The sequence below is a fragment of the Silene latifolia genome, chromosome 4 (genome assembly GCF_048544455.1).
Source record: "Silene latifolia isolate original U9 population chromosome 4, ASM4854445v1, whole genome shotgun sequence".
NCBI classification, from domain to species: Eukaryota; Viridiplantae; Streptophyta; class Magnoliopsida; order Caryophyllales; family Caryophyllaceae; genus Silene; species Silene latifolia.
The window spans coordinates 106,869,398-106,897,323 of NC_133529.1; the positions used below are offsets into that span (position 1 = coordinate 106,869,398).

The 27,926-nt window shown below is 36.6% G+C and overlaps 1 protein-coding gene across 2 annotated transcripts; it reads right to left on the minus strand.

Annotated features, from left to right (window-relative positions):
• Nucleotides 1–6,826: 6,826 nt before the first annotated feature.
• Nucleotides 6,827–26,016, minus strand: LOC141653757 (ATP-dependent zinc metalloprotease FTSH 12, chloroplastic-like). 2 transcript variants are annotated; one of them, XM_074461602.1, is made up of 19 exons: nucleotides 25,611–26,016; nucleotides 25,316–25,503; nucleotides 24,529–24,755; nucleotides 23,566–23,843; nucleotides 21,452–21,529; nucleotides 21,110–21,352; nucleotides 20,882–21,022; nucleotides 19,612–19,779; nucleotides 18,896–19,008; nucleotides 15,855–16,071; nucleotides 15,099–15,170; nucleotides 13,903–14,022; nucleotides 13,702–13,818; nucleotides 13,440–13,616; nucleotides 11,520–11,639; nucleotides 11,346–11,420; nucleotides 10,960–11,067; nucleotides 10,731–10,811; nucleotides 6,827–7,577 (listed from the first exon to the last, which is right to left on the minus strand). In XM_074461602.1, the coding sequence occupies exons 1-19, from the start codon at nucleotides 25,890–25,892 to the stop codon at nucleotides 7,500–7,502; spliced, it is 2,883 nt and encodes a 960-aa protein (XP_074317703.1). In that variant the 5' UTR covers nucleotides 25,893–26,016; the 3' UTR covers nucleotides 6,827–7,499. The 2 variants fall into 2 exon arrangements, with proteins under 2 accessions (XP_074317703.1, XP_074317704.1); XM_074461603.1 differs by lacking the exon at nucleotides 25,316–25,503.
• Nucleotides 26,017–27,926: the final 1,910 nt, after the last annotated feature.

Consider the following 27,926-nt stretch of genomic DNA (forward strand, 5'->3'; position numbering starts at 1 on the left):
GCTCAGGATAGGCAAAAGAGTTATGCAGATCTACATCGCCGAGATATAGAGTTTCAAGTTGGGGACAAGGTTCTTTTGAAAGTGTCTCCTATGCGTGGGGTTATGAGATTTGGGAAGAAAGTCAAGCTAAGTCAGAAGTTTATAGGGCCTTATGAGATCTTAGAGCAAGTTGGGAAAGTTGCATATCGTCTGGCTTTACCAGCTGCGTTAGAGAGAGTGCATAATGTGTTTCATGTGTCGCAGCTGCGGAAGTATGTGAGTGATCCGTCACATGTATTAGAGGCAGAGAGCTTAGAGCTAGATGAGTCCTTATCATATCTTGAGGTGCCTAAGCAGATTCTTGACCGAAAGGTTAGGAAGACTAGGAGTGGCGAGACAGTTTTGCTTAAGATCCGGTGGTCTAACCACGAGACTGAGGAAGCTACATGGGAGCCAGAGGAAGCTATGAAAGAGCGATACCCTTTTCTGTTTGATCAGGTATGTATGGTTACGGGGACGTAACCTTGTTTCTTTTAGGGGGGTAGGAGATGATCGCGACGAGTTTTTAAGAGTTTCATACCCTTTTTGTATGTTGTGTCGGTATGTTTGTCGGGATGAGTTGGGTTAGTACCATGTTTTATGTTGAGTTTTGTTTTGGTAGTGAGTCGGAAGCGTTGGGGGAGTACCTTTGTTTAGTAGTGGTTTGAACTTCGGGGACGAAGTTCTTTTTAAGGAGGGAAGACTGTAATACTCCGTATTTATGAGTCTTTGGGTACTCTATCGAGTAGGCCTTAATCTGTCGAGTAAGGGTAAGTTGCGTTTTAGAAAAGTTTCTGACCTGTTGGGTACTCGATCGAGTAACTAGGATACTCGATCGAGTAAGGGGGTACTCGATCGAGTGCCTTGGGTACTCGATCGAGTAGCCGGTTTACGGGGAGTTTTTCTCGGGTTTTGTTAATTATGTGATTAAGATATATAACCTTCGTTGTCATTATTCTAAACACTTTTGCAAAACCTAATTTACTGATAAAGAGAGAAAGCAAGTACGTTCTTAATCCTAATCGCATCGTTAGCAAATCCCGGAGTTTGGAAGGTCGGTTCTCATCGTTGGTTATACCGTTGAGATCCTTGCGTCGAGGGTAAGATCTATGTACCCTTTTTGTTGTCTTTCCTTTGTTTTGGTTAAACCCTAATATAGGGATTTGGGGGTTTTTGAGTAGTATGTGATTTGGTAGCATTTGTATGTTGTATGATAGGAGGAGGTTTCGTAGAGGAAGCTTTTTGATACAGCAGTAGAGACCGTCTGATAGTGTGCTTTCCAGGTAGGATTTCCTACTCAGTATTAGTCCCATAATGGGATGTTTGTTGATGTGTTGAGATTGATTGTTTGATATAGTAATTGTATTGTGACGATTGTGATTGTGGTCTATGGTCCTCGAGGCGAGTCCTCGGCTGAGTGGGGTCACTTGCGGGAGTGGCTTCACGCCCTAGTTTCTCCTTCTGTGGAACCCGCCACAGAAGGGATGTGCACATTAATGGACAGGGTTATCGCTCATTATGAGGAGCGGGGATTTGGTGGGTACGGCTGCGGTCCCCCACTGGCAGGGCTGGTCCAGTGGACAGTCAGTGATTGAGATGATTGGAATTGGTGTGGTTGTGTGTGTGACAGTCAAGCTGTCTGTTTATCTTATTGTTGTTATATATATTGAATTGTGTGATTAGTATTGACCCCGGTTGTTGTTTTGTAAACCTGCGGTGATCCATTCGGGGATGGTGAGCAGATATTGAGCAGGTATGAGATGAGTACTGGGATAGCTGGGATTGCCACGATATGATGATAGAAGTCTTCATTTGTAGCTTAGTAGTTTCTTTACATTTCGATTAGAACGAAGAAATGATCAGTTTGAGAACATGTATTATACTTTTGGTTTTGGTTTCGAGAATTGTAACCCTTCACTAAGTATTTCTATTTAAACGTTGTTTCTTTATTGTTTATTTGATTATCATTGTCTCGGGTAACCGAGATGGTAATACCTTCATACCTGAGTGGTCCTGGTAAGGCACTTGGAGTATGGGGGTGTTACACTCATACCCATTTACCGTCTCGTATAAGGCGTGGTGAGTACTCCTCAAACTCACAAGGAGAGCCTCCAACGATGGAATTTTCTCGTCCATCAATTTCTCTAAGGCCGCCACTCTAGCCTTAGTGTCGCTTTTGTTCCCACTCGGTTCTACTGTCCTTCCTGCCATCGTATGCAGCAGCCCGTCGTGAAGACCGGGCTCTGATACCAAATGTCACGGTCCGAACTTTGAGCCGGGTCGTGAAGCGCACCCTTGTCTAAACTCACGACAAGAATGCTGCCGAGAGCGTCAAGCACTAGAGCATTCGTAATTCGTCTCGGTTTGCATGTGTCGGGATCCTAGTCTCGATCATCAACGCTCGACACACACATGCTTGTTAGTAAGTAATGAAGGCAAGAGTCGTTCATAAGAATGTAAGCAACAAGCAATAAGAAGGCAATTGAGTGGGAAGCAGATTGATTGACTAGTACTCCCCAAAGAGGGAAATTTGATATTACAAGCCTGGTAGTAGGAAACATTGAATGTGCAGAATAGCGATACTTTTTCTAAACGCCTAAAAACATATCTTAAACTAAAAATCTTGCTCCAAGATTCGACACGCAGGAAGTAATCTTGGAGTACTACATGACTATAAAAACAGAAACGAAAATATATAAGTAGAAACATAAAATCTAAGGGTTCAAAGTGAACGGATCACACGCGTAATTTTTAGGGATTGGCGGCTCGTTACACTTGGCTTCATTTGATTAAGAGCTGAAGTAACTTCCTCCATAGTAAATGGCTTAACCAACTAAATATTCATTTCCTCGGACACACGCGGAGCCACACAAGAAAGAACTTCGTCCATTCGAGAAGGATTTGAAGAGGAGAACAACCCATTGAAATGCTCCATCGCAAGACTCCTCATATTTTCCTCACCCGTAACCCAGCTGCCCCCCTCACCTTTAATTTGATGAAAATATTTTATTTTAATGAAAAGTTAGTAGTTTAATAGTTTAACTAGTTGGAAAACCCGTGCGATGCACGGGGCTCTCATTAGGATCATCTTTAAAATATATGCTTAAGTTGATAAAAAAAAGATCTAACTATATTGAATCAATTGATGAAACAAAAGTTCGTGGTTTGTTGTAGTTGATCACCTATGTTGCTTTTAGCACGAAAGGTTTGCTGTTTAATTAGTAGTAATCATATCATTTGTAAAACATCAAGCGACAAAGTTATAGTACGTCGCTACTACAGGTACCATCAGTTTTTAATTAAATACAAAACCATGTCCATAAACATGGTGCAAATTACCTAAATGAACTCTATATAACTGAAACATACCTTTATGAATTTTCCAAATTATTTTAACCTTCAACAACTAAGTAAAACTAAACCGTGTTACGTAAAACAATAGGCCAGGTGTCATAATTATACTCCTTGTATCTATCATATGTGACAACATTAGTTATTAGTTTATAACTTCATTAAAATCGTTGGGTGATTGAATAATTATAATGTTACCGTTCTTATCGCACTCACTATCTGTTTTTAAGCGAAGTAGTCTTTGATTATTTACAATAAGACTACTTATCCTTAAAAATTCTACGCAAAATATATAATATGAAATATAGTTTAATAAATTTGTGATTTTTTTTTTGTAAATAATGTTTTTCGTGTGGCTTTGATACATAGGCAAAAAACATTAAAATGAAATAAATTTGATATTAGAAAGGTTAGGGGATCATGAAAAAAATCTAATATTTAAGCCTTGTTTGCAAAGCAAATAAGCTTAAGCTCATTCTTACCAAAAAAATCATTTACTTTATTTTTTTTATAAGTATTTGTCATTTGGTAAGTAACTTATTTATCAGAATAACAGTAGCATGTGAGAAGAAATAAACTTACCTGTCTTTTTTTTTTCCTATCCTTCAATTTATAATATTTCTTTAATTATTTCTTTATTTAGACTCCTAATGTGTACCCTTAGGGAAGACATTAGAAAAATCGATATTAAATATGGAGTACTTATTATGTCTTTCTATGCTATTTACCAATAATCAGCTACCTGTTAGTTTGCCAAACATTTTTTAGTAAACCAGCTAATTTATCAGATCCTAATTTTTAGTTCCTTATAAACTACTCACTCTGTCGCGGTCATTTATTTACCTTTTTCATTTATGGGCGTTGTCTCATTCATTGTTTTACCTTTCTAAACTGGGACTATTTTTTAAGGGTAATTTCACCATCTACATAACCTATTGTCCACTTGTAGTCGTGAAATGTATTTTTGAGTGAATTACGGTCAAACTTTTCAAACTTTGATCTAGAAAAAGCAAATGAGGAGTTTTGTGTGAATTGGAGGGAGTAGGATATTAGGATACTACTCTTAAACTCGATTAGTTTAAGATTAATTTTATTAAAATTATAACTCAATTTTGTTTATTTGAAACGTCATTTATTAACAAAATCAAGTCTCATTATCTTACATTGTTATTCAGCTCTTTATTTATAATAACAAAATGAGCAAATTTTCAGAAAATAGTTTCAATTTTAAGAAACTGGCTTCAAATTACTAAATATATATGTACAATCGTTTCACTTCTTAACCAATATATATGCAATTAGTTGTTTTTATCGTAACGTCAAACTTATAAGTTTGACCTAATTTATTACACTAAGGAGTACCTTATATTCAACTAATTAAATCCATATGAGATACCTCATGGTGGCCTGAGGTTTAGCCTAATTCCACTTTAATGCCTCGAGGTTTGCATAACTCCACTTTGGTGCCTTGAGATTTTGACAATCCACTTTAGTGACCTATACATAACGTTCTTAGTATTTTATATGGAATACTTAAAAAATATGTTGAACATAACAAATCAACCATTTTTTTTTTTTGCAATATTATGTTGATTATTCTAATTTGTATGTAGTTTAATCTCCAATTTTGCACTTTATTTCACTGAAAATGTAATTAATTAAGATTAAAGTTGACTATTAAATATTTTAGGTCACCAGAATGTAATTAATTAAGATTAAACTTGACTATTAAATGGTCGTTCAATTGGTTTTTAATCTTATGTGAATATTATTGGTATCTAATCATACACATTTGATACGTCATAGAAAGTCGGATTTAAACTATTTATGCCATCGTTGTAGTTGTTTATTTCTAATATAGTCATTATAGAAATTATTCTCATTCCACCGCCATTGTATAAGCCAAATGCTAAGTAAATGTCATTCTTTACTTCTTTTTTCTAATATGACATGTTACTATTTCCTGAATTATTTTTTTAAAATAAAAATCACCTTTTTTTAAAGTTTTTGTAAAAGATAATTACGTGTTTGGTTATAATTAACAACTCGAATCTTTGTAAATCTTTTAATATTCAAAAAAGTTTTAAAATATAATTATCTTTATTACAACACGGGTTTCCCTAAGTAGTTAAAATCGAACAACTTAGATTTTTGACAATATTTTATATTTGTAAAAAATTAGGATCTTTTTTTTTTCTCACAAAGAGTAATTATATGTTTATAAAATGTAGGCAATTTTAACACTTTTATACGTTTATTAAATGACATTTTGCCTTATAAATATTTCTAAAATAAATATTCTTTATAAAGTTATTTTCCTATTATTAGATCCAGTTCTATTAGTATTATTTTTCTCATAAATAACGGATCTATTTCTAGTAGGATTATTTTCTCATAAATTATTAGATCTACTCCGATTAGGATAATTTTCTCATAAATTATTAAGAGAAAAAAGCTAGATCTACACTTATTAGGATAATGATAATAATTTTATATAAAACTTATTTTATATATAGGAATTCTAAAAAAGTTGGACTCTCTAATATCGCTCGAAAAGTTTCTGCTTTATATATATGTATTGATTGATTCTTATTTGTTTCCTTATTTAAGTAATGAAGTTTAGAAAGAAAAAAATTTGAAAATTTTTCTTTTCTTAGTATACAGGGGATTTATATAACAAATTATATGTTGTGAACATTTTAATAAAATAAAATAACAAATTATATGTTGTTCATTTTTCAAAATTTGTGAACATTTTAATAAAATAAAATAACAAATTATATGTTGTTCATTTTTCATTCGATATGTAAAAAAGCACTTTTTGAGTAAAATGATAACCAAACGCTTAGAATTTTTTGACATTTGTGGAATATATGTGAGTAATATTGTAATCAAATGTATATAAATTGATTGAAATGGGGGAGTGTAAGAAAATATTAACAAAAATATTAAAAACTGGTGCAAGAAAATATTGAAAAAATTAACAAAAAAAAAATACAAAGTACTTTCCTCTGCCACCACTGACCCACACCCCTACCCCATGACCCCTTATGACCCCCTTCCCGACACCACCCTGCTAACCATTCCTTCGCCTCCTGCAGTACGCCAGACCAACAATCTCCTCTCTCCCTCGCCTCCACGCACGCCTAACCACCACACATCCACCCTCCTTCCTCTTCCCCTACCAGCCAACCACTTTTATTAATTACATTTCTTTAACCCTAATTTTTATAAAGCATAATTTTCTTTTAACCCTTTATTAATTACATCTCTTTAATATGATTTAATTGAAGTCTCAATTCATGAAGTTATACCTATAAATTGATTAATATAAGAACTAAGATTCATAATTTGATTCGTATTTTGGTTCGAATTTGATTAATTTTGAGAGGAAAAGATAAATATTTTTTTTTTAATGAAAAAGGGTTAGGGGAAAATAATGGCAAAAAGTATATGAAAGAGAGAAGAGTAAACCTGTAATGTATAAAAACAATCTCGTATGTTTGCAAGAATTTAACAGAACGGCTTTTGTCTAACCAATGATAAATTTGTAATGTTTAGTCCTACGCCACACAAAATTGATTAGAATCATCTTCCATGAAGCTGCTGTTGCAGCAATTACAGCCAAATCATCATCAAAAATTAAACGGATGGTAATTATGATTTGGTACAACATTGTGACATTAATTCTTGGCTGGAACCTTACTAATTAATGTGATTAGGTTCTTACTCTTCCTAAAAGTTCTCTCATTACTTCGTTCTTGAAGTGCATGATAATCAACTTGATAGACAACTTCACAGCCCAGTTATGGTTGTAGTACTCGTGTTTGCAATTTACATTCCCTCGCCGAGCTGATAGAGTGAAGCATCATTCATATACAGAGTAGATTCAAGGGTCTGAAAATAACCTCCGGTGTCGACTAGTAGAAACCAGGTCGTATGGTCTGCCGAACTCTATGCAAAGTGATGGTTACCACTGTCGTCATTGTATCGATGTCTGAACATCATAATGAGCAAAGCCATGCCGCTGAAATCCAGTATATTGATGTGGTAAACCTTATAAAGTCCAGAAACCAGAGACATGCAAAGGCAGACCAAATTACTGACAGCATGACTCGACTTGCCATATCCTAACATCTGTGAAGTGGAGCAGGATATATGTCTAGTGGTTGATATCGTAGCTTGTCATTGTGAGGCAATGGATCTTCCTGAAAAAATTCGAGAGCAATAACAAGAACATTAATATATATTTTATAAATCTGGATTTGCAAGTTAAGGACCAACACACATAACCTTACTATGGTGCCTCAAAGGATAATCGTTGAAGAGTATTGCATGTTTTGGGCTTTTGGCTATTGCTCCATAGTATAACCGCAGCCTATTTAATCGGCCATTTTGCATTATTCTACCTTTGTTTCAAAGCTAAAGAATAGTTTTAAGGAGAAACATCCTTATAATTTCCCATGCTCCTTGGTTCTCCCAATTACAAGCCTTAACATACACAATGGTTTCTTAAAGAGGTGATCAAGGGGCGGGCCTAACAGTGTTTTATGGCCCATGGACAAGCGGACATGTAAGTAGGTTTGGAATAAGCTAATGGGCCAGGCGACCAGGGTATAGTGGGCTGCGCCGCCCCTGAAGAAGTCTACTTTGTTTATAGGGATATGCCAATATGGTTGAGTAACCCTTGTTACATATGTTGCTCGGACTCTTCAATATTACCTCGCATATACGTGTCGGACACTTGGACATAGGTAAGACACTCAAACACTTGCATTTAGACTAAAAACATGATTTTTTTTTTTCCATAAAATATAGCCGAATCCTGGACACGTGACAGGTGTCAGATACGTCAACGAGTAACATAGAATGTGACATACATGTACATACTTGAAAAACATCACTAATCAACTTACAGCAGCGAGACAATAACCTTTGTTTTTCAATCAATACAGAGACTTTAAAAACATCATTAATATTTCAAAGGCTTCAGCATATGACATGGTAAGGGATTCAGATGTACTCAATTTGCCGCCTGTATTATGGGCTTTTCCATAGTAGAAACATTACAAAATTACTGAAAAAAGGTTATCTTAAAGTTACTTAAAGTTCTGGAACTTATTTGCAACATCTATAATATAGTTTCATCTGCTCCCTCCCCTTCACAAAATGTTCCACATTTCCTACACAACTTCATAATGATGTTACACATTCATTTGCATCCTTTTTTGGTAAAAGTAATTACCATCTTAACCTCATGACCATTCCAAAATTACAAGAAATGCGACCAAATCATGGTTTAGATCGCGATTGCGGTAACAGTGCCACGGAATCGTCCTCCACATAGCGGTGACGGTCGTCGTACTCCGAGTTAAAGTTAGGATTAATTCTATTTAGACTAATTAATTTTGACCAATTCTATACAATTTTTAAGAGCTTTGCATTACAAAATTTGGCCACTCCAAGTTATAACTTGTTCATCGCGGGTCGTATCAAGCCGAGTTGGCCGATACACATATAAATCGGTCGTCTCGGCCGATGGCCGATATTTCCTTTTTGTAAGTTAGTAATTTACCCGATACATCTTCGGATATCTCATATCGGCTACCTCCAATACCATACACCCCGAGCGCTGCGATACATCTTAGCCGAAATTTTAAACCAAACACCAAATATCTTAGTTTAACCCCATTTGTCCAACAACAACATTCGTTTATGTTTGAATCCGCCAATACGATCAAAGGTAAATAAACAAGAATAAAAGAAAGAAAAGAAAATACATAAAATGATAAACGAAACAAGTGTGTTTGTAATAAACTCAAGCAAAGTTAGAAAAAAAAAATGTGAAAATCAAAATTAAAGCGGCAAAATAGGTTTGTAAAACAAAGAGTACCCTTTCACTCTCGCTAATTTCCAAGACGTTCATATTGCTTTCAGTCGCCCTTATCCATGTTTGTTTCAGTCTTTCATTTCCTTTCACTTCCCCTAACAACATTATCCATTCCCCATCAGTATATTCTCCTCGGAGGTGCTCTCTGCCACACATGGTCGGTCAAACCACCTTAAATTGTTTTCCCTCATCTTCAATTGAAGCAACACCTACTTTCTCCTGGACCACCTCTTCCTCAACCCATCATTTTTTGTGCGACCACATGTCCAGCGGAACATACACATGCTCCAGATCACAGCTACCCTCATCTTTTGTACATGTCAATGTTCGCCCAACACTCATTACCATATAAGAGAGTACCATATAAGAGTGCAAGTCTGACAGTCGTGCGGCAAAATTACCCTTTTAACCTATAAGGTACACAACCATCCTGCTTTGAAATATGGATTCTAAATACCTAAAAGTGTCGGAACTATAGACTATCTCCCCATCAAAACTGCCTTCCTACCCGCATTTCCACTAAATCTACACTTCAAATATTCCACCTTTTTTCTGCTTAGTGTAAAGCCCCGAGATTCTAACGTTAGTCTCCAAAGTTCCAATTTCCTTAACCTCATCCTTTGTTTCATCAATCAACTAATATTGTCTGGGAACATCATGCACCATGGAAGCTCATCTCGAATTGGCCCCGTCAATTCGATAACAATAGCAAAAAGCAAAGGGCTAAGAGCAGAACCTTCGTGCACTCCAATTGTGAGGGAACTCTTTTGTCTTCCCCCACATTAGTCCTCATACTCATAGTGGCAACCTCATACATGTCTTTTATAAGATAAGATCAATACGCCTTCTCTAAAAAAATGAACACCATATGTAAATCCTTTTTTTCTTGATACGTCTTCTTTGTTCAGTCATTCTTTACCATAACTTCATGGTATGACTCATCAGCTTAATCCCACGGTAATTGGAACACTACTGTTAGCACGTGTCCTCTATTAAAATCATGATACAAGATTAAATACTAATCCTCCACTTCCCATAAACCTATTCACTCATTCACAGTTACCTCCCACAATCCCACGCCTTCTAGTCTTCCACCCCTAAAAACGGGTAAAACTTGGAGTGTGAGAGTAACATGTGTCTTTTATGCTCCCTCTCTTCCCTTACTTTGTACATCTGTGATTTCTAAACTCAAGTGACATGTGTCGGAGTCGGACGTCAGCGTACCTGATACATGTCACATGTCGTATTACGTGTCGTGTGGTGTCGATACGCGACACGACGAGAATGTGACGTGTCAAAGTAACATAGGGAAGGAGTACTAAAATAGAGTCACTTCCTATTATTAGGACATTGCACAGAGAAATAGACTAGTCCTACACCAATTTGCGACATCTTGGCATTAATATCAACTCATGAACATTAAAGTAGGACAAAATAAACAAGTTCTGCTTAAAACAAATGAAGGGGGTACCTTATCTAGATCTATTTGGAATGGCTGTATGAAATCTTCAAACATTATTGGCGAGAGAGTCTGAATTTTGTCCTTAACATCCTGCATGACAGGGAATAATTTGAAAAGAATGAAGCTGAACTGGTAATTATGAGATGTCTCAATGACATGACAGAGAGCACTTCTAAATTTAAAAGGGAAGGGGAAGGGTGGCAGGGACTGCTGATTAAAAAGTGGCAAGGGTCATTACCAGTCCTGTGATCCTGGATTTTTCCAGCAGCTCAGTGGAAACCACGTCAAGAATATGCTTATTTTCCTCCAATGCTTTTGTAGCCAATTCTTCTGTTTCTTCAATGAACTGTTAACCAATTTCAATCAAACGATCCGGAGACTATATTAGCTGGAAAGTAGCATGAACCTCAGGCAAACATCTTAGAAAGTATACACTGAACTGAGTACATTGATGAATGCATGTACTGATGTAGGTGAAATTGTATGTTTCTTTTGTTGATTGTTGTTTGTTTTTGTTCAAACCAGCTTCAAGTTAAAATTTGATATTTTTGTCATGCAAATCCTCATTTAGTCAGTAAATAAAAATATCCATCATCAAGAATATATTGAGAATGACAGAAATACCCTTGTTAATTCTCGGGTGAATAGTTCGGATACTTCCAGCGTCATTTCAGCAGGAATAACATGTGGGTCGTCCCACTATGAAAGATAAACAGAGTTACTTGGTTAGTAGTGTCCTAAATAAGAATGTATACATCAAATTAGAGCATAAAACTCAGTCACAAGTTGAAAATGCACCCTGTAATTTATCAATTCTCCATCAGGATTATCGGGCCGATCCTGCATCCCTATCTTTCTAGTCAATTCTATAAGTCCTAACTTGGCATTTCTTGGGCTGATGACCATCTCTCTGGCAATCTGCAAATAACAGTGAACAAATTTTATATTGAATGTCAAAATATATTGAGAGCCATTGCTGAATGTAAACTCTTCCTCTCTTATTAACAAGTTGTCCTTCACAGAGATCACTTTTCATCAAGGCCAACATAAGGGTAGAAAGCCGTATGCAAGATGAAACTAGATCCGTGACAGTCATCATTAAACGAGCATGGAGTAATAGGTCATTCAAACTTCTCTTTGTAAAGGAAAATCTTTCATATTTTTCCCTTTTCTGAAGGAAAAATACAAGAGGACAGCAATCCTCCTTAAAAATGACCTAAAAGTAATTGTTCTGATGACTTGTGTATGTAAAATGCTGCAAATTAATTAAGTATTCCACATCCAGATAGTAGCTGCCAGCTAATCAAAATTATTACATCCCATGAGGTTGATTTGCAATTGTTAAATGGAGTAAAAACATAATGATTTGATATCTATTTCATTGAAAGGTAAGACATATTTGTATACCAAAAAAAAAAAAAAAAAAAAAAAAAACTTAGGTAACTCCACATAATTTGGATACTAATTCAGTAGCTAATTGACAGCTCCTAACTGACTGACAGCCTAAAATCAGTAATATGTACAACTGATGGCGACTTACAATATACAACCTCTCAAATTAATCAAGGGTTGTGCTTTTTCACATACACATTTTACTCTTTCACACACTTTTAATGATTTTACCCTTGTCATTTTTTTCATCTCCCTCACTCAATTGATTTTACCCACCCTTCCCTTCACCACCGGCTAACCTACTCACCGGTAAACCTACCCTTGTGCAGTTGTGCTTATGTTCTCGGCATGGCCTTTCATATTGACACGTCTAATGCAAAAGATTAGAGTACACCTAGCTCTTCTGTCCAGTGTTCTCTTTTTCGTAATTATCAGTATCATGAAAGTATGCTTGCTCCTTTGCAGTGCACCTCGTGGATTTTTCGTGCAATTTGTGGACCCAGATGGTGCTTTGGATGCAAAATACCAGATGGATGGTCAAGTTTTTCAGGGTCGTGAATTGGCAGTTCTGTTTGCAGAGGAGAACAGGAAGCAACCAATGGAGAACTAGGATCTAGTATTCAAGTTTTTAGAGCAATTAGATAGATTTTAGGGTAAAACGTTGATATGAGTTAATTTGGTTAGGTTTAGGTAAAAAGGTATTATATGGAAGATGAAAAAATGTATGTGAAAAAGTAATTACATTAATCAAATATCTTCAATTATGGATGATAATATGAATTTAAGGCAAACATCTAATTCGTTAATTGTATTAAGATAAGTTTTAGAGTTTTTTATGTTCTTTTTTTCAGGATTTTTGATTTATTTAGGGTTTGTGGTTAATTGCAAATTATTAATCAATTATGGAAATTGGTTGTTAGATGGCGGTGTGGCAGGCGGTTGTGGTGGTGCTGAGGGGTGGTGTATTGTGTGTGGGGGTGGGGGGGGGGGGGGGGGGGCAAGAAATATTATTCGCTGCTAGTTGGTGGGAGAGAGGGAGGGGGTTTGCATAACGCCTTTTTTTGGCTAAATCACCTTGGACAATCAATAGAAAATGACTTGGTGATCCACAGAGAAGAGCAATGAGGCGATGCACGAAATATTCAAAACATTCCATTAAAAGTTACATATCAATTTCTAAGAGGCTTCTAATCATCAAAGAGATAACTTCAAGCATCAGAGACTCATATGCCTTCAGGATAAAATGTCCTAGGACTATTACATTAAGTTTATATCATGAATGATGCAATACCATACAATTTTATAAAGTTAATAAAGGAAACTAACCTTGGTGATCTTTTCCAGGTCGTCTTTTCCTCCATCAGTAACATCGTCGCCAAAAACAATACGTTCTGCACAACGACCCCCATGTGCTACAACCATTTGCATCATCAAATAACCAAAAGTTGTATACCCTTGGTCAACCATGTCTTCCCTTGGGTAGAAGACAGAAATAGCTGTTTCCTGTCAGATAACATCGATAAAATATCAGAAAGAAAGCTATGCAGTCATAAATAGATATTACCAATTTCACGACTACAACTCCCACCTTGCCTCCAGGCAGAAGTTGAGAAAATGCATGCCAATCAAATTTTGGAAACAAATGAGCTAACACAATATGACCAGCTTCATGAACAGCTAGCAATCTCTTCTTTTCAAGTGAGACCTACACAATTATCAGTCTAAGAATCAGCCAAAATCATAGAAATTTCTGTGGACTAATCAACATGGGTAGAAGTGAAAAACATACACTTTGTTCACATTTTTGTTGCTCCTCCTCCGTTAGCAGTACACCCATACCCTCGAGCAATTGCTTGTCTAAGACGTCAATAATGTCTTGATGAGAAATTTTAGGATGCCCTTTCCTTACCTGGTAGCCATTTTATCAGTAAGAAGGCTAACCATCAGAGGGAGAGGGAGAGGGAGAGGGAGAGGGAGATGGAGAGGGAGATGAGTAGGGAGAGAGCAGAGGTGAGGGGTTGGGATACATCCACATCAAACGTCCACATGCGAAAGACAAGAAAAGATTAATTTAAAACCAAACAAAAATATATTGAAACAACAAAATTATGCAGGCAGATATTCTTGCAGCTTTTGATTTCATTACTTCTACTAGTAAATGTACCATATTTTCTCTTTGTTATTTCACCTTTATGCGTGGATGGATGTCCCAACATAATCGCCGTATTTGTGTGGAAATATTATGAGAAGGTTATCATGTTCACTAATGCATGGTTCAGGGTTTGGTTGGCCAATCCTCAAACCATATCCCCCAACTGTTCGTTCTGGAATGGAGCTCTGTTAGTCACCAACTTTCATTCTATTGAATAAAACATTGATCTGTTACCTCAAGCTCCTTCCCGATCCAATTTTGACACCTAGCAATGCAACACTAGTCATGTTGTCATAAAACTCAATACTTGTGAGGTTATATAATGCTAGAATTGGGAAGCAGAGTGGGGATCGAATGGGCTTAAGGACCACTTAACTAATGTTGTCTTCGTCATTTCTCCCTTTTTTTCATGTGTCAGAACTATTGCTTACATCAGTCTGATTTTACTTTAATATAAGTCGTTTATTTCTGATGGAACTAAAAATATGCAATCCTTTTGGGTTTGGGATATAATAGAGTTAAGTGTGGCTCTTAAAACACTTGGACCTTTTCTTAAGGAAGTATTAGACGCCTCCCCCACACCCCGCCCCAATTTGTCTGTTTATTGCATGGGAAGGTTACGTTACGTACCTTCAACCCTCTTAACCCGCAGTGGCAGCCTCTCTAAAGCACCAAGGCAATGAAAAATGATAATGACGATATTTGTGCGTTTATTTCCCAATTTATGTAAGGTTGTAGTAGTTGGGGACGTGGACTAGCAAGCGGCAAGCACCATGTACATAAGTTGATAAGAACAGTCCGTGCACAAAATAAGCAGATGATCATTAACTTACAGACATGATTCCTGCTTCATTAACAAGATTGCGGATATCTGCTCCAGAATAACCAACAGTGCGGAAGACAAGCTGTAACGAAATGCAATTAGAGATCTAGCAACATGAGAAGCAATGCCAAATTTCGAGAATCAATTGGTTATCCTGTGCCATCAAATATTTACGGCTATATTTTCATCACGGAGGAATTGGGAAATCATGGGATTTCTAAATTCCTCCATTTTTCAAAAATGGTGTCAACCAAACAACCCTCAATTTTGTAATTTATGGGCTTTTCTAATTCCTACATTTTGCAAGGGTTAACCAAATGACACCTAAGACTAGAGTCAGTCAGTTTATAGGATTCATGTATTGTTGCCCCTCGTATGTTTTTTTTATCAAATGTGGTCTAGATCAGGACACAGTTATAGGATTCTACTAGGGTGTGAATATTCCACGTCCCTTTTGTAAATCCTAGGACATAGTATCCTTTGTAAATCATTAATATGAAAGAGTCCTAAACTCCTAATGACTTTTACCAAAAAAAAATCTGCTGCAGGGCCGCAGGGGGTATATGTTTATATTTTTTGGTTAAGAAAATGGTCACCTAACACCATAAGATTTGTTCTTTATTTGATTATTTTTGGAATAAAAACCAGGACGTCAATCTATCATAAACCATGACAGTGCACACCGTCCAGTATCAAGTGCTACATGGCCTACATCTCCGTTAGTGCAATTTGAAACTTAAAATGGGAAGCTGAGAATGCTAGTCACCTTCCCAAAGTCAACATCCTCAGCAAGCTGCTTCCCTGCGCTGTGCACCCCAAATATCTGCACCCGCTGCTTTGCATCAGGCAATCCGATGTGCAAACGGCGATCTATACGTCCAGCTTGAACAAATTCTACATCTAATTCATCTGGTCTATTAGTTGCACAGATAAAAATCACTGCTTGTCTAAGTGAGAATCGATCAACACCAGTCTTTACTTTCCTACATAAAAAAAAAAAAAAAAGAAAAAAAAAAAACTGAAATTCATAGATAATCAAGACACATCCTTTCAAGGTGCAGGACAGTAATAAGTTCACTTGTGAAAGGCTGTGCAACAAAATTACAATAAATGGAGAATGATACAACCATCTCAAAAATGTTGACAACATGCCATAACAACAACAATCCAACCGCTAAAATTTAGTTGACTACTTAGGCACTGATGAGTGATGACCCACTCCCGAGAATATGAGACCATGGTAATATAATTAAGGGCCACAAGCCCACAACACAACAATGCCATGAGACCAAGGTATTAAATCTAGGCCGCAAGTCCGCAACTATGCATCGCCACCAAGTTATGAAGGTTACTGCAACCGTATTTAGCATTCGTGGCACAAAGACTTAGATCAGACCGTGACAACAAACGAGATTTAATACCATGCATGAAACGCTGAAAAGAAATTGGACAAATAAATTGAAGGAGTGACTTTACAAAAAAAAAAAAAAAAAAAAAGGGATATTCTCTCGTGTACCCCTCAACTTTTTCATTTTCTATGATATACCCCTCTTTTCATGCAAAAAAACTTTGACCGTCAATAATTCTTGGCTACAAGTTCAGAATACGATAAACTTTTTTTCCAAATTGACCGTCTTTAAGAGGTCTTTCGTTTGAAATAAAATTCACCGACGTCTCAACTCGTAGTCGGGAATTATGGTCGGTCAAAGTTTATTTGTTAAAAAATGTTTAAGCAACCATAACTACCGGCTAAGAGTTCAAAAAGCGGTGAATTTTTTTTTCAATTGAAGGCCTTGACGAGATAATTGGTTTGGAAAAAAAAATTACCGTTTTCTAAACTCGTAATAGAGAATTATTGTCGGTCAAAGTTTTTTTGCAAAAAACGAGGGGTACACCATAGAAAATGAAAAAGTTCAGGGGTACACGAGAGAATATCCCAAAAAAAAACACAAAACATAGAGCATCAGCCGCTAAGTGTCCTCAATTAATAAATCTAATATTACAAAGGCATGTAATAACCTAAGCACAAGCAAGACACGCAACATCAGCCTCATAGAGCAACAATGCTAAACAGAGTTTACGGAAGTGGTTTTTTTGTATTACGTCCTTTTCTGTTTAGGAGGGGGTGCCAGGATGTTGTAGGTGAAGCATGATGAGAAGTGTAAGGAGTGTGTTCTGTTTGGTTATACACTCATGACTCATCCACTTCACGTCATTGTGTGAAAATTCTCGCTACGTAACAGAAATCCACCCTGCCAGTACGCTGTCCTGTTATAGAGCGCCCTATAAAAAAATCGCCGCAATAACCAATAATTCAAAGTATTGCCATCACTATACCGATTCTCTGCCACTTCAAATATATTACCATTATCTTTAGGGTTTTTTTGTCAGAAACTACCTTTTATTTAGGGTCATTTATGAACAATTCCTTTCATTTTATTTTTGGCATTCAACTATCTTTCATTTCTTCATTTTGCGAAAGACTACCAAAAATCCACTTCCGGCGAAAAAAAGTCAACTTATCAAAAGTTTGTTCAAATCAATACCAACGCATCAACCATCTCAATCTCCATCTCCATCTCCGTCGCACCTTTACTACCACTTTCACCTTCACCCTTACATTTCAACAACTTTATAGACTACTAATGATTCATCAATCTACTGTCCATCTAAGTCATATTAAAGTACCTTCTTTCTCTCTTCATGGTAAGATGGTGGGTATAAGAAAACTAATGAGATAGTAGCACACAAGTGATCCTAAGAGTGAATCCATGATTATTTTCGAATAGTTAACACTAGGAGCTAATTTTGCCAACAAGGCCATAATAGATCATTATTGTTGAAGAATTATTTATCATGTTAAGATTAATGTCAATGATGATTTTGTTTCGGTGATTAGGACTTTGATTCGGGTAAGAGATAGACAAATTGAGGTGATTAATGTTGGGTTTAATCAATCTTTATCATCGATTATTAGGGTTATGAAGTAAAGAGTTAGATTCAACGTGAAATGGTAAGTCAACGCCGGAAAGTTTTTTTTTTCGCCCGAAGTGGATTTTTGGTAGTCTTTTGCAAAATGAAGAAATGAAAGGTAGTTGAAAGCCAAAAATAAAATCAAAGGTAGTTTTTCACAAATGACCCTAAATAAAAGGTAGTTTCTGAGAAAAAAACCCTTATTTTTAGGAAACATATTTTATTGTAAATGGTGTACGTATCTGTGAAAGAAACAAGCCTACAAATGGAAAATCAACACAAATTTTAAAATCTTAAGGAGTGAAATTTAGGGCATTTGAGAATAGGTTGTTGAAATTACAGCCACAATGGCGGCCTGTTACCAATTACAATACACAACTAACACAAGTGACATCCCAATACCAATATTTCACAACCTTGACGGATAAGGCATTTTGTACCATGTTTACCGCAATGATGTTGACTTGAATGTTGATTCTTATTGGATGTTTACCAGCATGATTTAAATATGCTCTAAATCAAAGGATTTTACAACTTAAATAAGTCCTTATTAGTTGCTTAGTTTTGAACTCGCATAAAAATCTTGTGGAGGTGATCAAATTTTTTTGAGTTCATAACTGACTATAGATGTGAAAGAACCTTAATTTTTCAGTAACAACTGTACAGTCTCATATCTACAGACTGGTGCGTTTTCTCAGAGCTGCCTTAACGGGATATCATGGCATACACACATATAAGTAAAGCCCTCTGCATCTGACAAACTGAGGCACACAAATACATATTCCTAGAAAATATTCAGACTGCTGATGAAATAAGCAAAACCAAGAGACTTACTCCCCATCCAACTGAGAAATCAATGCCTCATATGTTGCTCTTCTTCGTGGATCATTTTTAGCATGCCTTCCTGCAATCGCGTCGATTTCGTCTATAAAAACAAAGGACGGAGCCTGCACAATTATGAAGAACAAATATTATACTGTTATTGCAAGTATCTTTACATTGTGAGAACAAATGACATTTGGAGTTCCAAATAGAGAAGATCTATCTAACATCCACAAAAAAAAAAAAAAAAAAAAAAAAAAAAAAAACTGAGACAGAAGTTCAAATAATTTTTTGCAAGCTCTCCCATGTTTCTCTTATTTTAGCGTCAGCAACTTAAATTACACATAAGTTTAAAAGAAAATGAAGGAGAAATCAAAGAAAATGAAGGAAAAAAAACTGATTTGATAAACTAGCAAAAGTAGCAGAAAATTCAGCCTATCATCCATTACTCGTAAGAGCAGAGTCAATGTCAGTATTTTCTATAGTGTTTTCCTCCCCTTTTTTTTTGCTTTTCATAACTACACTTCCCATTGATGGTTTAAGATGACGATTCATGTTCGTCAACCCCAAATCCTTTTGGGATTAAGGCTCTTTTGTTGTTGTTGTTGTTGTTGTTGTTGTTCTAGTATAAGAGCAGATTACAAGTAGAAATCCAGCATTAAGGGAAACTGAAAATTAATATTCTTAAATTTACACAAATGAAAAATAAATAGAGCAATATAGATTACATTTCTGCGCGCAGCCGAGAACAATTCATTGATCTTTGCAGCGCCACTTCTCTCACTATCAGTAAACTCAGCACCAGACGCAAACACAAATGGCAAACCACTTTCCTTTGCTAGTGTTCTGGCAAACAGTGTTTTACCAGTGCCTGGGGGTCCTGATAGAAGAACACCCTGCCACAGACACAAGAGGAAACCTCGATAAGATCATTCCGAAGCATAAAAGATACTTAATACATACATAGAGCTTTTATTTTGATAGATGAGCGAGACAAGGTTAAAGTTAAGAAGTGCTCCTAACCTGAGAAAATAGATACGACCATACAAGTACATATTCTCTACATATATTCTCTATGGAGTTAAAAAAATAAGAACTCTAAAAGATGACAGAATGTAAGCAACCGGAAGACTTCTTGCCATATCCCTTGCTAACTACTATGCATAGTATAAATTCGGTTTGAGACTTGATCTCAGAATCAACCTCTGCAGCCTAATCTCGGCCATTTGACTCTGAATATTTGCTCAGTATGCGGTCGCAGTAAGCTTAAAGACCGTGATAAGTTGTTCGCATTTTAGTGCCGCAATCAATATTCAAAACCATGCAAGTGTGTACTCTGCTATAATGCTACAGAAACGCATAGCCACTTGTTTTTGGCTTAATGGAGAGTAAGTTAGGCATAGAGAACCGGCTAGATTAAGTAGCAATTGCAAAGAGCTGGTTTAATTATTCTAAGGAATTGAGGTGGCTCCTGAGGACTAAAAGTCCATTCAAGTGCGCAATCTTTGGGCTGGAATACTGGTTCTTGTCTATTTTCTTACTCCGAAGTCCGAACTCCTCATATTATCTTGACACTGGACACTCGAGCATGATTTTACACTAGGGAAACTTCATTTAAGCCAAGAGCATGTGAATTTTCATAAACACAGCTGAGTCCGACACTTGGACATGCACCCACGTCAAATTCTCTAAATAGTCTATGTAACCTAGCATGTATATGAAGTTGGAGAGAACTTGATTTGAAAAACTTTCAAATGTCAAAAACATCCTTCTGACATTCACAATCGTATGTAATAGTTTGTAAAATGTATAATTTGTCTTTCTTGGCTCAGTTTCAGTTACGGTCTTCCTCAACTTGTACTAGTCCTTTTCTTGCCCATCCTCAGAGAGAATAAAATCTCCACTTTTTCCAAAAGAAAAACAAAAACAAAAAGGGAAAGTATGCTGAACAGCAACATCAATAAAATGATAAAGTTTCATGCGAGTAAAGAATATTACCCTCACAAATTGCACCCTTTTTTCATAAAACTGCATGGGGTTACTAATGTAAATCATTATTTCATCCAGAAGATCCCAAACATCGCCACCTAGTATTACTTCTTTGTACATTGACTTTGTTTCAACGTCTTCCCCAACAGGCTGGAAAGGAAGAAATGGAATCAGAAAAGAAACTGTTGAGCTACAAAGAGAAAATGTACACTTTTTACAAGGATCTAAGAGAAATACCAAAATGAAGTTCTCTGAATATGCCATGTCAAAGAGTTGGTTATACTTCTTATACAGAAAACGGCTGGACGTAATATGCAGAAGCATCAAGGACTCCCTCATAAACCACAGAATAAGAATTCCCGGTAGTAAGGCAATCAAAACTTTCATAAAATAATGGATTTGTCGTTTTTGAAGAAGATCCACTTCAACGCCAGAATTAGAAATTGTCTCGAACAAGTATGGATCAAGCGGAATATCAACCTACAACAATCATTTGATCGTAATAATAAAAAGATAGATAGATGCAGAAGAACTTCGAGGGGACCAGAAAAGATAAGCCATGAAACACATGGTACTTACAACATATTCCAGAGGAAAACCTTCCTTCATAGTCACATACAACCTCTTCAGATCTTCAGTAAAGACGATAGCTGCAACCTGTCAGCAAAACAAGCACACAAACAGATAATTAGCACTACAAATTTTTGCTAAAATAAACATAATTTATTTTCGCAGTGCGCTAAACTCTCAACGCAGTACATTTTTCCCAAAAAATTACATTTGCATACCCTTGGCTTACAAAAATACGTAATCACTCTCAAATCCTAACCAATACACCTCGAAATACATCATCATTGTTCAATAAAGGATCATAATTCGATTGTAAAATAAGTTTTCGATTCATTATTACTTTTTTTGTTTGTTAATTTTTGAAGGTTTGGGGTTTTCTGGAGTTTGTGGTGGAGGGTTGGTCAGGTATGGTGGCCGGTCAGCGTGGGGGGGTCGCGGTCAGCAGGTTGTGGTGGTCGGCAGACATTGGAGGGCCACGGATTAAATGACCTGAATTCGATTATGGAATTGAAGAGCCATCGACTCGGAAATCTCAATTTTAATACTCCTAACATGGGGCGTTAACATAGAGAAGTGCAGGTCCGAACACATTTGAGATATGTGACTTGTTAATATAGAGAAAATGATAAATTAATGCTAATATAGGGACAACAAGCTTAATAAAATAACCTATGCAGAGCGTGTTGATACAAAGAAATAACCTAAGTGATCAATCTACGAGCTTGTGTCTCCAGCTTGACCCTACCTTTGATGACAACATTCTTTTTTGGGTTTTTGTGATGGGTTTCAGGTGTTATAAATGGCGGGTCCTCATATAAGTCACTCTCATGAGATTGTCTTGTAAAAGAATTTGTTAATCTGAAAAGCTTCATGCTCTTGGTCTTACACAAAGTGTCTAAAAGTGTATCGGAATGTCTACAGGCAGTAAAGTGAAGTGTTGAAGTAACATAGGAAATAATTACTCTTATGAAAAAAATTAATACAGTAGTTATTAGCAAATAACTTCCTCACTTCAAATCCTAATATTACAAATTACCGCACTAAATGCATATCAACTAACAGCCTGATCAGACTTTGGGCTGTTTACTTCATGTTGCATACATCTTGACATCCCAATAAAACCAATGAGAGCAGGACGTGTGCTGGATAGTGGTTGCTGGCAAATAGTTCAACACTTCAACTACTAGAACTCTGGAAGCACAAATCAAAATTTCTAATGATGTCCATATTATGTAACAGGAAAATGAGGAAATCTATCTTATTTCTTATTCAATTATTCTTACACAATTCCATCAACGAATTTGTACAACCCAACTAACTTATAAATGCTCCAAAAGCGGTTGACCGTTTTCAGTACAAAGCCTCTTAAAGACAAATGGCCCCAAAAAGGGTTTGACCTTCTTTTGAACCTTCACTTTCCCAAGATAACTCCGAGTTGGAAAGGAGAACGGAACTTGTGTTTCCTATAGAAGCTTAAATAGAAACAGCATGAGACGGCTACAAGAATCTATCAGACAAACTCTCGGATCTAGATAACTTATAAAGTCTCCAATCCTCTATCCCCAACAAAACTGGTACCCACTTACTTAGTTATGAACGGGGTAGCAAGCTTAGCAACATTTCACCACATATATAGTTATTTACTCTCAGATTCCTGCTAAGAGACTAATCCAAACTCAAATCTGATTTCTCATTCAATAGTTACTATGTCACAAAGTCAATTGATCCTCTCAAACATTATATCTATTCTTTTGTTAATTGTATTTGCCACAATGTTAATAAGAAATTCGGAATCATCTCCTAGAGCTCCAAGCCTCCCCTCAATCGCTCTATGATGACCAAATTGCACCACTTATATAATTGGAAGTAGGTAGGCAAAAAAGCAACGTAAAATGTTTAACCACGTTTTATGCGACACTAAGATATTTTCAATTTTAGCATTGTTGCCATGGTATTGAATCTAGGTGTGAGCCTTGATTTCAGGATTGGTTGGCACAGACTGGTCTTGGTTGTTGTGTCATGATGCGGCTGATACCGCCTCAAAATACGATCACTCTAACCTTCAAAGCATTGATAACTCGGTTGTTGCATAACAAGACAAGAGATTGGTAGTTCATTTTTACCTCTGAGGTATCAAGTTTTTGGAGAAAGTAGGTGTATGGCAGTTTAGGCCTGTAGCGCCACCAACGTTTCGAGATCCACAAAGCCCTTGCTCCTTGTGCATCTCTTGCCTTTTCCTCCACATCTTTCCGGAGACTGTTCTCAACTTCTTTCATGTCAAATTCGACCGCATATTTAGCGTTCAAGGAGCTCATCTGCTCACGCAACTTCTCCTTTTCCAGAATTTGTGCCCATGCATGGAGCCTTTCACGCCATGATCCATGAAGCTCCTGCTCTTGAGCTGTCAACCATGAAAGATGTAAAAGTCAAAAGATTTAGCTATGAAGATATTTTTTTCTCAAAGAAAATGCTAAGTATTGAAACTTTTCTCTCTTTTGAGAGGTTGTAGACCAAAAGCTCTGATCTATAAAGCGAGAGCTTCACACACTATGACATATTGAGACAAAATAAAAACGTTCATAGCACATACTACTATACCTGACTTGTGTATTTTGCACAAGAGTTTACAGACCAATAATATTCGCTTATTTTCCTAGAAAAGTTAATAGTACTTTGACCAACAAGATAACAAGAGTATGCGACTCATAGTGACAGAGGTGAAATAAACAAGCAAATGGTTAACATATAAGTCCACCTCAAGCAACAAAATATAGCAACGCATCTAGCATTAGTAGTGCGATGAAATTGTCCACAATCTGATTTCAACTGGCCATGATGGGAGAATGATACGCTATTCAGTTAGAGAAGTTAAGGCAGCAAGATATACAAGTCTCATGCATAATCACAATCATAATAACACCATAGCCTATGGGCTTCTAACTAAATATAAAAGTGATGAAACCCTGAAGGCCAGAGCATAAAGGAGATCCTACACTTCCTAACCATAAGTGAAGAAGAAGCAAGAGTTTGTGTTTTGAATATTGAAACCTCTTGTTAACAATTTAATTTAATTTAATTTGACTAACCTGAAACCCCAATCTCCGTTTCCACAGCCTTCTTGTCTTGTTCACTCAAACTTGAATTGCCACTGATAATTCCTTTGATGTTTTCCAGTGGGCGTTCCGTGTCATCATTCCATGCATCTTCACCAACATAAAAAGTGTCATGAATCATAGTGCCATTTGGTCCTTGGATAAATTTCTTCATTTTCAGTCCTTTAGGCATGGTCTTTCTCCACATGCCCTTCTTTACCCTGCAGTTACAAGGATACAATTCAAATTTCATACAGAGTAAGGAGTAAGGAGTAAGGAGTACCCAAAATCTCATTATAGACGGCACATATCCGTCTATAACTAAAGACGGGTCAAATACAATACCACATTCCTAATAGGACAAGCAACAAGTGGGGTGGTGGGGGGCAAAAATGTCACCACTTTCAAGTTATTTGACCCGTCTTTAGCTATAGACGGATTATATCCGTCTATAGCAAGACTAGCTGGAAGGAGTAATAGCTACGAAACACGAGGAATTCAAGTATGAGTAATACTTCCTCAGCTTCATAGAATTGTTTACATTTGCTTGCTTTTTGGACACTATTCATAAGGGAGGAGAATCTTCAATATAACTACTAGTAATATACAGTACTGTATAAAATAAAAGATAGATATTGTTTAAATTGTGTTATGAATATCAAATATTAGTATAATTTTAGTAATATTGTAATTGTAACTAAAGATATGAACAAAAGAAAACGGGCATTGATATACATACGTGTATAAAAAAGCAAGGTATAAGTAGTGGTAATTGAGTTACTTGGTGAGATTGTGTGGTGTGGGAAGAGGAATCAAGGCTTCCATATACGCATCGGTTAGCTGTTTTCGGTCTTGTGCAATTCGAGGAGCTTGAAAAGCGGCATAATAAAGTTTATGAAAAGAAAGTAAAATAGCAAATATATAGAGGAGCAAGGCGGCAAGTCGTTTAGGTTCCCAGGTATGTATGTCCTGGAGAATGAATGAATGAATAATTTAGGGTTGATTGTATGTATCATAAGAGTAATTGAAAAGCAAGCAAAACAAGAATGAGAAATGATGATGATGATGAATAATACCTTCCAGTTATCCCATTTATTCCAATTGAGAAACTCAAAGCTAAGGCGATTAAACTCGGAACGAAATAGTTGGGTAGTACGGGTGAAGGAGGTGGAAAGTTTATCCCAAGAATTGGAATTGGAATTGGAATTGGAATTGGAAGCATGAGGTAAGAACAAGGGCTTGTTGTTGCGGTTGCGGTTGGGAATCCTGGAGGATTTGTTGTAATGGCGGCTTGGTGGTAGTAATAATGGTGAACAGAAAGAGGGACATTGCAGTAACATTAATACTGAGGAGGACATCTCACATTTGAGTATGTCAAACTGGACTTATGGAGTGAGTTTAGCTTAGCTACTTCTACCGCCTTGGAGACGGAGAGGGATGCTGTGTCTTACTCTTGTCTTCACTCTTCTTCACTTCAAGGATAATCTTTTGCCAAACTTTCCACTTTCCACTCATACTCTCTCTTCCTTGAGGGGTTTGGTTCAAAATATTGGAATGGTATGGAATGGATTGTGAAACTATGGTGGTATAGAGTTAGAATTCTATATTTGCTCATGAGTGTTTGGTCCAACCCCTGGAATGGATATAGAGGTGCTAGTAATATGGAATGGAGTTAGAAACTTGAGTGAAAACATGGGTATGAGATTCCAAGGGGTTGAAATGGAGTTAGAATCCATTGGGTATGTAACTCCATTCCAAAAACCTCTAACCAAACACTAGAATGGATTGAATCCATTCCAAAAGCTCCAACCCATTCCAAAAACTCCATTCTGGGTTGGATCAGAATCGGAGTGGAAAAAATGTTGGACCGGAGTAACAAAAATTCCAGATTGGATTCCGATCGGAAAATTCCGGTCCTAGACCGAAACCAGACCGGTTGAACAGGAATTTTTCCGTACTCGCCTACCTAAGTTAACTTTATATAGGACTTATTAATTTATACTTATAAAAACGAATACATATTTGTCATTATCGTATAATTAATGATAAATTAAACGCGATGGGGTTCGTTGTTTGTTCAAGAGTGTTCTAATTATTGGAAAATTAAACTTATGAGTCATACGATGAAGTTATGGGAGCGGATAATCGAGCAAAGGCTTAGGAGATGTGTAGACATCTCGGATAACCAATTTGGAAGATCTAGAAAAATATACTGGAAGATCCAGAAAAATATAGACGGCTAATAGGCAGGTTATTATATCTCAACATGACCAGGCCTGACATAAGTTATTCCGTTCAACATTTAAGCCAGACTGTAAGCCAACCAAGGTTGCCTCATCTTCAAGCAGCAATGCATGTTCTGAAGTATCTAAAGAAGACATTCAACACAGGCTTAATTTACAGTGCCAGATCAAGGTTGCAATTCACTGCTTTCACTGATGCAGATTGGGGACAATGTGCATTTTCATGTAAATTATTAAGTGGGTATTGTGTTTTCTTAGGACAATCAGTCATTTCCTGGAAAACAAAGAAACAAAGGACTGTTGTAACACCCCGTAATTTCCACGTCATCCTATATAATTAAACTCCTATTTTAAATAATAAGAATGATTGACAATAAAATCTTATCCTTTAAAATCTATTGCTTTTCGACAATGGTATCCAAATACCCATCCTAAACTTACACTCCTTATGCCGACGAATAACTATTTCGTCGTTGATGCTAATTTTATGATATTTTAAATACAGATTTAGCTCTTGGTCATAAAATGAAAGTTATCCTTTCTCTTAGCTTTCCAACGCCACCAAAAACACCTCAATCGGAGTTCTATAGAGGAAATTATGCCCGAAATACGAAAGGCTGTCGCAGAAATCTGCGAATAAGACCCACGCTCGTTATTCCTCTTTTCACCTTGATTTATCATTTACCTCATCACCTAGGCACATGGCAAGTTGACAACTTGATTTTTTTTTCCTTGAAGCCCAAGGCTTACCCTCATAGGCATGTGACTACTTTACCTAAAGTAATAGCCTAAAGACTAGCCTTGATCATTTCTACCACTCACTCTTTACTAGCTTCCTATTACCTACAAGTTAGACCTAATCATTCTACAAATTCTCCTCTCTAAATTCTTCACTTGGTCGTAGCTTTCAACACCCATGTAATACTCCGTATTTATAAGTCTTGGGGTACTCTATCGAGTAGGCCTTACTCTGTCGAGTAAGGGTAAGTTGCGTTTTAGAAAAGTTTATGACCTGTAGGGTACTCTATCAAGTAGCCTTAGGTACTCGATAGAGTAAGGGGGTACTCTATCAAGTAGCCTTAGGTACTCGATAGAGTAAGGGGGTACTCTATCAAGTAGCCTTAGGTACTCGATAGAGTAAGGGGGTAC